We start from the raw sequence: 12,448 nt of genomic DNA on the forward strand, positions 1-12,448 counted from the left end.
TATTCACAGTTTAATAAAATTTATACAAATAAAGAAGCAAAATCTAAAGTTGGAAATTTCAAACCATTCTGTAAATGTAAAGGAAATTGGAAGCTAAAAATGAAGTTAGTGTCCTCAGATTGATTTGTGGTAGTAGAGCAAGGGCATCAAACAAAATTAAGTATGGTAGATGAGTGACCTTGATTAATTTAGAAATGCTCCCAACCGCCCATTGCAATTTTGACATTTCAAAATAGGTTAGTGAACTAAATAACATATTTAATCTTTTGTGTATTTGTTTGATGAATGCTTGTTTCTGTATTTTGTGTGTATTGCTTTGCACCTTGAATCATCGAAAATGCTTTGGCCGGGGTCCCCTGCTTCCTGTAATGACTCCATGTGGGTCCCTGGATTCCAATAATGATTCAGTGGAGGTTTTAGTAAGGGTTACGTTGGGGTGGTGGGGAGTGACAGAAGTCAAAATTTTAAGAAGCTATGGACTACAGAAACAAAAAGAACGAAGATATCATTTAAGAATACTAATCTAACATGGTACAAACATATGTGAGAGTGATGCATGCAAATTATAAAATGTGGGTTTTATGTTCAGGAGTAAAGTCCAGAATGATATTGAAGGGCTCTAACTAAGATGCAGTAGCTCTTCTCTCACTATGACTAACAACGAAGAGGCCTACCTCATTACTAACAACTTCATACTCTCGTCCAAAGATTGTAGAGTATGTTATTTTCAGGCAGTAAATGTTTATCTAACACACTCCATCATGAAATTCATTTTTAAGACAGTTTCATACTTACCAAAATTAAAGCCGGTTCCAGAATGATCAATTTGAGAAGCTGCATCTAATTGCGCAGAAGTGGACTGTGCTCTCCAACTACACCGTAAAAGGTCTTTAAGCACCTACAAAATAACAAGCATAGTTTCAAAATATACAGTTTAGGACTATTGCCACCATTTGCCGGGCCTACCTGAAGACTAACTGGGTTAATGAGGAGAAAGGTCTGAATCACCAAATCAACATGGAAACACTACCATTACACATTCACTACACAATGTCGTAAGCTGATTCAGGCACCAGGTCTGGCAGGAGTAAGAGGTGTAGGGTATCAGTAAACACAAAATGTAGGTGAGTGGAAGTCTCCATCTAGGTCCACATCACGAGTCCTAAATCCCTCATTGTCGGTGATACCAGCTGCATTGATAATTCCCAAATGCAGAATTAAAAAGCAATTAGAAGTGATCCCCCTTCAGGCACCTATAGTATTAGGGGGAAAACTGTAAATCAGCACTATTGCATCAGTTTCTACAGGTTTTCCTCAATTCCAGGCCTTTTTGGCACAAACGCCTCCACGTTTAGCTGGGGCATTTGTTCCTGAAAACAATGCATTTTAACGAACTTTTTGTTTTTCAGATAATTTTGGCATGGTTTTCAAAATCTACCCTGTTGACAAGTAAGACACATTTCAAACACTATATCCTACAAATTTCTTCTAGACCATTATTTTTGTATTTGTGTTGAACTTTGTATTAGACAACGGTCTTGGGAATCCTCAGATGTGTGCAAGGAGAGCATAAGAGTGAAGTGCATTTGGGAAAATAAAACAGGGTATTTGTTTTCGGCAACCTAAAGTAGTAGTATATTTATTGGCCATAGGCACTCCATAAGAGCAGCGAGGTGGCATAGCAACTATAATGCTGCGAGGCAGCAAGGTCAGTTTTATTTGGTAGAACAATTAAAAAGAATAGCTAACTCATGGCAGCTCCCCCAGGTAAATGTATTTCAGTCTTGACTTTTGGATCGAATTAATTCTGTGTTATATGGACTACTATTACATTCATGTTTTTTCAACACCTTTATTTTGCATTTCAACAAATTAAAAATGTTACATGGTATGGTTTCAGAGAAAATTCCAGGTTTACAAAACCCTTGGGGGCCAAGTTCACATACAAGTAGAAAGTACAAATGTCACTATGGTAAGAATTCCCCCTTGGACAGACATGCAAGAAAAGGAATGAAAAACATAAAAATAAAAGGGAAGAAATGTGGCCCAAATCAGGCGCGCAACACCCATTGGACTCAAAGGGCTTCAGCCCCCCACCCCCCCCCCCCCCGTGTGTGGCAGCCCGAAATGAGACAGCTTCCCGGGCACACACACAGCCGCACCCAAGCACTTCACAGGTCTTTAAAAGACCATTTGCATGTTAATGAGGCCTTGCTGTTTCACCCCTTCTAAGAGCCCCTGCAGCACCACTCTGCCTATAGCTTAAAGATTCAGCCCCCTCCCGAAATCAGCTCCACACTACCTATTGCTTAAAGATTCAGCCCCCCTACCCCCCCCCCCCCCCGAAATTTGGCTCTAGTTGCGCCTCTGGCCCAAATCCCCTCTTGGTGCGGCATGGGAGCGTAAGGTTATCATTCAGAATGTTGGTCCTTTGGCGAGCCACTCAAGGAGTCTGCAGGGGGCATAATATGAAGATCATATATATGTAGTAAATGGGCTCTAGGTTGTGTCGAATTTGGCCACCCTATCCCCCGATGATTGCCGTTAATGGCTCCATGGCGTAGATTACCACACCCTCCCTCACCACATGTTCATGGACGGTGCCTGCAGTTGCTTCCACATCTGAGCAATGTTCAATCTGGCGGCCAAGAGGAGGTAGGAAACCAAACACTCCTAGGGGGTGATTGTGAAAAATTCGATCCGCACCCGGATCCCCCCCCCCCCCCACTAGTAGGGGGATAAAAGGGAAGTCAATGTTAGTTATTATGTGTATTGTGCAAAGAACTTCACACCAGAACGCCTGAACACGGGGACAAGTCCACCAGGTATGGAGCAACGTGCCTCGTTATGCACACCCCTTTGACATACATCCGAGCCATCAAACATCTTAGAAAGTCGTACAGGAGTTAAGTACCACTGTGTCAAAATCTTTCATGCGTTCTCTTTATATTTGAGGCAAATGGACGATTTGGTGGGTCCATGCCACCATCCCATGTTTCATCTGGGATGTCCTGGTTATGCTCCTTCTCCCATTGCTTCACAGAAGCATGTACTTTTGAGGGAGGTAAGGTGCAGGATAAGTTGGTATAGCAAGGAGATGCCTTTACGGTGGGTATTGTTGAGATATAGTGTTTCAATAGGAGACTCCTCCGTTGCATAGCCCTACGGGCCACCAAGCCCAGTGAAGCATCTGAGTAAGTTTATAGGAATCCCTCTGAGTGAGTGTGAATTTCTCGGCTAGGTCTTCCCTCAGTCTTAAATCCCCATCGGAATAAAAATTACATAGTAAGGGTGAGCAGCCCCGAGTCCAGCAGAAGGATCGGGGAAAGTCAGTATAGGGGGAAAATCTGGGTTGTGCGTTAGAGAGATGAGCGGGAAAGAATAGAGTGGGAAGGTACCTTACATTCACGTTTTCTTAAATCAGTAAGGCAAGATGTTAAGAAAACAAATGTGTACAAAAAATATGGATAACTGTTGATACCAAGGCTAAATGCCCAGCTAGCAACACTTAAAACTTAGCACAAGGGTGTTTGAAGTAAATATTTAACACAAAAATAAAACCCCAAAACAACCTCCCCCTCCCCCCCCCACCCCCCCCCCCACTGGTTAATATGTTTATATTATTGACGACTTCGGGCCACAAAGGCGAAAACCCTTGACACGAAAAGTGATTGCATATTGCAAACTATTAGCTACCAGACTGTTATTTTGCAATGCAAACCTATGTACTAATAAATCACATTGCAAAACGGCCAGTCACATAACATCCTGCCTAAAGATTATTATTTAGACATGTCGCTGTTTGCAAATCTCTGATTGGCTACAAACTCGGGACGGTGGTCTGCAAAGAATAGCAGACCATCACTCCCGAGTTTGCATTCAAATACGGTATTTTTGTAAGCAGCCCATGCTTCTTAAAGAAACTGGTGCCGATTTAAAAAGAAAAAAAAAAAATGTTTTTGAACACATTAGGGTTTTTCCACAATCAAGCAATGTGGTTCGTTGGACCACTGTCTCCTCCCCGCTAAGTCACCAGACAAGATTCCCTGAGGGGAAGAAGAAAAAAAAAACATGAAAAACAATACGAAACTGGTGCTCGTGTAAAGCGCTCCGATACACGATGTCTCAGGTCTAGTTCAGGCTATATAAAATTCAACAAAATAAAAACAAAAACAAAAAAAAGCTGCCCAACAGGAACAGCTTATTCTATCCAAATACACTGCCACCTTTTCTCAGAAATAAGGTTTTTTTAATGGGTTGCAACCACATACCACAGATACGTACTATTATGAACTAAAATTAAAAAGGGAAGCCCTTTTCAATCACTTTCTACTTGTGATTTGGAATGAGTCGGTAAACCGGTTTTGCACGTCTGAAAAGCTTTTCCAACTCGCACAATGGTTTAATATAGAGCAAAAGGCCATTGTGTGCCCACAAACACTACGATTCTTGGGAGTCTAATGATTTGAGCCCATAAAGTAGCTTGTGCATTTGAGACTTCATTATCTGCAATGCCTTCAAACATAAGGAGCACTAAAAATGTTTTCTTTTCCACAGGCATTCATACAATCTTAATGAAATTAGAGACGGAGTGCAAGAAGAGTGATGAACTAGCTCCTTCACAGGCTATGGTCACTTTCTGGTAGCACTTTCATAAATCTGGTTTAACAAAGCGTTTGAGATAACCTGCCTGCTTTCCTGAGCGGTTACACAGGGAGTAGGCGAATAGTCAACCATGACTGACGTGCCAAGGTTTTACAATAGACATTACATTATGGAATTGCCACCAGATGCAACTACTGTAAGTGGCAATTACAGCAGGGGACATCTTGCTTGATTTCTTACTGTAAGCGAATATCAACAAGGGTAAATGTGCTGATTGATGATCATAAAATGTAAATGTGGTGGCAGCATAAACCACTCGTGCATCATTAGAGTGTTTAGTGACCACAAGTCCGGTCCAGAGTCAAACTGCTCAGCTGGTTACAGGCTTCAGCCTTTTTAAGACTATATCATGGCTCATCTTGTATCAGGAAGGATGTTCCCCAATTCTTGAGGAACATTTTTTTCTGCTAAGGGGTGGTAATACATTTCCCATTGTGTTATAATTTTCCATCTGTAATGGGCTGGATTTTAGGTATGGCTGGTAAGTACCCATTTGTGGAATAAGGTCTAACATTTCCAAAAAGGATTTTAAACACGGTTATAGAAGAAAACATGCTTGAAAGCTGGCATACCCCTGGGAGTCTTCCTGTCATTTTCTCCTCATCACAGTATAGTTCGTTTAGCCAAAGTGTTTCTCTAAAAAACTGCCCATCTGTTTTGCTTTTTTACTGAACGGGCCTGAGTAACATTTGGCAAAACATTTTCACTTCAGAGAACACAGAAAAGCCTTGGTGTTTGTCATTATTCACACTTTGTTACAGAAAACCGTTACAAATATTGTCCATATAAATTATGCATTACAGTAAAAAGTTGAGGGGTGCCAGTTACACATACTATTTGAGGCCAATCAATGAGTGCATGGGCATTCTATCAGAGGGGGTGCACCACAAAATATAGCTTTGATACCATTCGTTAAATGTAAAAATTCCCAAGTATGAAGAAGTAGCCAACAGAAAGCTTCGCATGTCAGCCATAGTTATTTGGAGGCCGAGCGAATTCTGGCCGTTTCGGGGGATTTGAGACTTTGAAAAGGAAAGCACTGTTTCTGTTTTGCACGACATAGGATCAAAGTCATTTTTTTCTCATTAGGAAAGAGGTCTGATTTTTAGAGTTCTTTTACAGGAATTTTTAAATACCTGCCATCCCAATTATGCAATCAGAGAAACAGGGGTAAAATATCAGAATTGTAATGCTATTGCTGCTTAATTTTCTTGTTAAAATGTAATACATTTTACAGACGGTACTGGAAGGAGAACGGTGTGATTACAATTGTTTTTAACGAAGAACTCAGTTATTAGTTAAAGTCACATAAATACACTAAAATAAAGCTTCTGAAATTCTCTGAAACCCGCATGACCCTGCTCCCATAATAAGCTTGAAATCATACCAAAGATCACGGGGCAAAAAACACAATTCCCTATTCACAAAGTTTAAGGTAACAGATCATTTACACAAAGGTTGATCATTGGCCTCATATGTAAGTATTTGTTTGAATAATGTGCTTTAATTTAAATAACTAGACAAATGTTAACCTCTTGCAATCTGGAAATAAATGGATCAGAGAAAGGCTATTTAGTTAGGAGTATAACATCACGCTGTTCATAACAAGCAACCTTGATATATCCTTTTTTCGATCAATAGATGGTGCTGTTTCTCTTTGAAATCAAACTCTTACCACAGACACTGTGTGCTGAAGCCGAGAGGGTGGGGCAGACGTGTGATCAATTTGAGACTGAAACGTGCTTTCATGGTATTTAATTGTGTCTAATTTGTAAACCCTGGAGAAAATGAGTTAAAATTAATTGACCACCTCGTACAAGGATTTTGACATTTTTAAATGTGTGGTGTGAACAGTCATTAGGCAATTGAGACCATTTTGTTGAAATTAGCCGTGTGATTTAAAAATAGTTTTTGGAGAATGCATAAAAAGAGTTTGAGCCATTTTCACAGTTTGATGACATTTTGTAGGAGGTCTAGCTAGTCCCGTAAACCCCGGAGGAACGGAGAATTGTGTGCCGGAAACACGTGGTGGCAAGGAAGATGCTGCCATGACAAACGTGCTTTAGTGGAATCTAAGAAAGAAGAGGACTCCCTCTTTATGGGGGTTTATAAACACAAGTGCCTTCCAAGTCTATCACAGATGTACTTCGCCTGCATTTGGGAACGCCAGTGTGGCGTGGAAGCCTTTTCCTGCTGAATGAAAGGTTTTCAGCTTTGCTGTGGATGCCCCGATTACTTACCGGTAATCTTCATTACTCCGAGTATAGTCTTCCTCGCCACAGGATTACAAAGTGAGCTTGAGCTCCACCCCAGAACCCTCCAAAGCAAAAAAAAAGTCAGCCTCCCATGCCTCCCATCCCTTCCCAATATGGCCGACCCAGTATACCATGACCTCTATAAGAGGCGGGTCGGCCCAACCCATCAGCCTGAAACTACCAAGCATAAACATGAAGCCGATAGCCAGACAAGGAGGGAGGGATGGGAACTCATGTGGCGAGGAAGACTATACTCGAAGTAATGAAGATTACCGGTAAGTAATCAGGGCATTAAAACCTCGTTAGTCTTCCTCGCAACAGGATTACAAAGTGAGCGCATACCAAAGCCAAACGGCTTCATGAACACTCACAAGAAACCAACGGACCTGAAAGGGATGCCCAGGAAAGAGGGAAACCCAACAGACCATAAGAGTGGAAGGACCACCCAAGAGAGGCAACCCACGAGCCGGAAGAACGAGCCCGGGACAGAAAAACACCGGGAAGGCCTAAAACTCGGACCCCGGAGACACGAAGTGACGCCCAAAAAAACCGCCCCAACCAAAGTCCGAAGGAGGACAGAGAAGGCATGGAACCAGACCGCACGGCGCCAAAAGCAACAGCAAACAGGCACCAGAGAGAAAGCAGCAAGCCGGTGAACACACCAAGACCGCCCAACGGACAGCCAAAAGCGAGAGGGGACCATCCGACCCAGGAACGACCCACAAGAAGGAAACGAGCCGCCGAAGCGAGCACCCAGGAGGGCACACAGCCCGCCAGCCAACAAACAGGCCCCGCCCAGTCTAATAAAGAAGAACCAACAGGAACAGGAGCGTAACAGAAGGGTAGGGCGAAACAAGCCAGAGCCAAGACAAAACTCCCAGGGAGCCACCGAGCCAACAGGACCCGGAACCCCAAAACCAGGGACAAAAAACGATTAAGACAAAGCCACACCGGAAGCACAGGGCCCCGTCAGGGAGTAAAAAACCGGGAGACCCAGCACCCCCGGGCACCCAACAACATCCCAGGGAACAGAAACCAGCCACGGAAAGCCAGAAAGCATGACACAAAACCTGCGCCCACAGAGGCAAAACATGGACCAAGAAGGAAAAATGCCCAAGACAACCACCGCAGCAGCAGACGCCAATGGAAACGCACCCAGGCGAGTACCACCAACAGGACAAAAAACCCCAGCCAGGCCAAACAAGCCCAGAACCCCAGGAAGAAAAAGGACCCCAGGAAAGCGCAAAGCCGGGAGTCCAGACGAGAAGGCCGAAGAGCTAACACCGGGGACCCAAAATGAAGCAAACAGCATCAGACACCCCCAGGAGAACCCCCAACCAGTCACTAAAGAGGGCCGACCCACAGTAACGGGAAGAGAGCAGACGACAACAGGAGCCGGCCGGGCGGCACAGCCGGAGCCAGAAGAAAAGTGACCCAGGCAAGGACAGCACCAACGTGCCAAAATGCCAACAGGGGCGAACCTCGCAACACCCCCGAGCACGAAGCAGGGGAGAAACCGCCCAGGAGAGCAACAAGAAGCCCCCACAGGGCTGGGACAAATCCCAGAGAGGCCAAGGAAAGGGCGACAGAAAAACCGACCAACCGAAACACTGGTCCAAGAAAGAAAAGTCCGAAGAGACACAAGACAAGGACCCCAATGGTGAGGAAGCCCAAAGCACCAGGAAGAACCAGGCAGTCAAACAACAAGGCGCAAACCAGCCCAGACCCGGCCAACCAGCCAGAGTAGAGGAGGCCAGACGCACATAGTGCAAGAAGGCCAAGGGGCCCGGAACGCCAAGTACGGGAAGCCGGAGGAGCCAACCAAACGGCAAGGCGCAGCACCAAAAAGGCCGCAGCAGCCAACCCAACCACAGCATGGAAAGAGACCCGAGAGGGCGCCTCAGAGAGGACGCAATGGCCACCAACACCACCGCCATCACAGGCGAAGATGTAACGGAACCGGAAGCAAGGCAGGCACAAAAAGGTCAGACACCAGCAGGACGGGAAGGACCACCACCGGACAAACCGGGCAAGCACCGCCCGCCCCCCAGGACCAAAAACACTCGAAACACACCCGAGGATGGCACCACCAAAAGCAGAGAACCCCAACACGAACAGTCGGGGGGGGGGGGGGCGGGGGGGGGGGGTGGAGGGGGACACACACAGAAAGAGCCCACAAAAACGCACACCCCTGCAGAGGCGTGTGCCAAACCTCCGGTCCGACCAAGACAACACGCCCCAGAGCACAACGGACCCGAGAAGGGCAGCCCAACAACCAGCGGAGTGGCCCGGCAGCGGGCACAGTCCTGGAACCTAGAGGAGATCACCAGGAGAGCTGGCCGTAGCCGAGGAGAAGAACGACCCGGACAGGGGGCGGCGCAGCTGCCGGACGAGCCCGGGATCAATAAATGAGGGGGAAGCAACAGACAGGGCCCCCGACAGGAAGAAAAAGGGCAAGCCCCCCCCGGGAGCAGGAGGAGCGGCAAGAGCCGGCAAGGAGACCACTGAAAACAGCCCAGCGAAGGACGGACAGGAGCCAGACGCCCGTCCCCAGATGCAGAAATCAACAGCAGGGCGAAGGAGGACGCCCAACAGGAACCCACAGACACCGCCACACAACGGCGAGCAGGAGCCCACAGGACGGCAGGCCCAAAGCACGGAAAGGAAGAAAAAGCCAGGGACAACACAGGAACATGAAGCCAAGGTCCCGGGACATACCCCCAGCGGGGCAGGAAACACAACCCCCAGGGCAAATGGCGAAACCAAGCACCGCACGTACGAACCAAGACGGCAAAACAGACACAACATGGGGCAAAACTGAAACCGCGGCAGGAAAACGAACCATCGTCCTGCTAGAGCTTGAGCCACCAGGGACATAAGTCGAACCAGTGTTTAAGAGCCCCCAGGGCGGAATCAAACCCCAAGGGACCCCACCCGGAAAACCAGGAAGGGACAAAGCCGCCAGGACGACGAGCGAAAGCGCCAGCCAGATGATCACACTGCACCTAAATGACGGAAGCCAGAGGACCCCAACCAAACCAGAACGGTGAAGAGCAAGGCAGAAACCGAACCCCAATCAGGACCCAAGGGAATTGGAGCCACTAGACACAAGATGAACCCATGAGCCACAGCACCGGAGACCATCCACACACAGCGCATCGCAGCAGGATCGCCATAATGGAAGACCAGGGATGGAATACCAAACCCCCCAGAGTAATAGTCAAAGACATCAACTATCAGGCCAGAGAGACTCTCCGCGAAGGAAGAGACAGAAATGTGACAACCGAGCGACAGTTTTTAAAATCTATCCCAACCTTACCGAAGGAAATACCATGGCCTGCACTAGAGACTGAGCAAACAGTGACATTGAAATACCAGTGACCGAACACCCAATCCTCAGAGTAAGAGTCTAAGACCCAAATCATTAGGCCAGAGTGACTCACAAAACAAAAACACAGTCCGAGACACCTATAGGTGAAAAAACATGGACCACAGGCACGTAGGCAGAAGGAAAACCTGCCAGCAAGGGCCATCACCAACCGAAGAGGAAAGCAGACCGGCAGAGAAACGGACACACGGAAAACCACGCAGCCGCTCCAGGGGAGTGCAAACGCGCGGCACACATACAAGGAGGACGGAAACACATACCAACCTCACTGAATTTAAAACCTATGCCCACGCGACAGACTGAGAAAACAGCGACAGAGAAAACCCAGTGTCAAACCTCAAAGAAAGAGCACAAGACCCAACCAGCAGGCCAGAGCGACTCGATAGCAGGAGGCATGCAAGCACCAGCACCCAATTTAAAAAGGGACGCAGGGCGCAGAACTCTGCCCGTGTCACCCCAGCATAATGGGGGGAAAATGGCAAATCCAGCTGGAAGAACCGTGAAGGGGAAGATTCCAGTGACATGATCTGACACACAATATGGCTGGAGAGCCGGAGGCTGCCGTCATCGAGCCACTTTCGACCCCGGACGAGCGCACAAACGCACCGCCGGCAAAGACAAGCCGACAAGGGGCCCAGATCCGGGCCGAAACTCACCAGACGCCCGCCGGCAGGGGGAAACGAGCCAGCACGGAACCACCAATACCAGGGGAGCCGCGGCCAAGCAGCAGAGTGCGACTTCCGGCCGCCTGGAGCTGCGCGCGGCTCCCTACAGCATACGCGGATATCCGCCGGAAGCAACAAAGGGAAACCAACGGCTACGGCCGGAATACAGCCAGGGGAGCCGAGGCCCAACCACACAGAAGGCGGTAGGAACACCCGCGGGCCACACGGATACTCGCCCCAAGCCCCTGCCGCGCACAGCAGCAAGCATCACGCAGCAAGCATCACGCAGCAAGCAGCCCCAACACCGGGGCGCGCAAATGACAAAATCGAAGGACAAACGAGACATCCAGCGCAGCCCGTCAACCCACATACGAGGGAAGCCCATCGGGAGAAGTGCGCCACAGAGACAAAACAACACCGGGTACCCTCCACGACCACAGCCCACCAGAGCCCCCACCCCCGGCACTGAAGGTAACAAAGGTGGGGGGCGGGAACAGAGGAGGAGGCCAGCGACACCCCGGAGCCATCAGGCCTTTGACAGGGAGACCCAGCAAGGAGAGCCTGCTAGAGCAGGGCTGGACAAACACCCAGAGCCCCCAACCTGAAACCTGCTAGAGCAGAGCAGGGAAACCAAGGGGGCAAGGGAAGGGTACAAGGTGGGGGAAAACACCCAGAGCAGGAGCCCGCTAGAGCAGGGCCTCGTCCCCCGGGCCTTAAGACCTGCTAGAGCAGGTCCAGGCCCCCAACTTAACTGTTGAAACGCTCAGGAGAATCTGCAGCTCAGAACGAAAAAAACAGGCTGATGGGTTGGGCCGACCCGCCTCTTATAGAGGTCTTGGTATACTGGGTCGGCCATATTGGGAAGGGATGGGAGGCTGACTTTTTTGCTTTGGAGGGTTCTGGGGTGGAGCTGAAGCTCACTTTGTAATCATGTGGCGAGGAAGACTAACGAGGAGGCAATGCTTGCTATCTGTTGATACATGCTTAACATGCCAGCAGAGCAATCTGGAGGTGCAGAGGTACAAGTTTGGAAGTGGTTGAGGCAAATTTCTACTAAATTGGCATGCAGTGGTAATGCTTGAGGCAGTGTGAACAAGGTGAAAAGGCTGGACGCTTACTAGCTTGGCTGGTAAACAGAGAGTAAGTACAAAGTAGTAATGGCTCTACCGGATGATGCTGGACAGATACTCATGGATCAAGTAGCCATCACTTAAAGATTTAAATAGTTTAATGCAATCCTATATTCCCAGCAAGCACAGTATGACAACGGGCTGACTGAGGACAGAGGACGAGGTACAACTACCAAGGTGCGTAGAGCTGAATAAGGAAGTCAATGCTCTAGGCCATCTTCAATAATTCATTTTAAACTAAAATACGGAGGTAAATGTTAGCACAAAAAAGCTGGCAAGGGGATTCTGGCACAAACTGATCAGGGTGGATCTGGGGGGGGGGGGGGGAGAAGAGGGGTGTAGAGC

The 12,448-nt window shown here is 47.8% G+C and overlaps 1 protein-coding gene across 1 annotated transcript in view; it reads right to left on the reverse strand.

Moving 5' to 3' along the window:
• Window positions 1-12,448, reverse strand: part of ACADM (acyl-CoA dehydrogenase medium chain) — a 450,379-nt gene that overhangs the window by 367,258 nt on the left and 70,673 nt on the right. Inside the window, exon 2 of the mRNA XM_085602258.1 lies at window positions 796-898. Coding sequence (XP_085458384.1) covers window positions 796-898 — 103 coding nt within the window. The remainder of the gene's footprint in view (window positions 1-795; window positions 899-12,448) is intronic.

This window comes from Triturus cristatus, chromosome 4_2 (genome assembly GCF_964204655.1).
Source record: "Triturus cristatus chromosome 4_2, aTriCri1.1, whole genome shotgun sequence".
Lineage (NCBI taxonomy): Eukaryota > Metazoa > Chordata > Amphibia > Caudata > Salamandridae > Triturus > Triturus cristatus.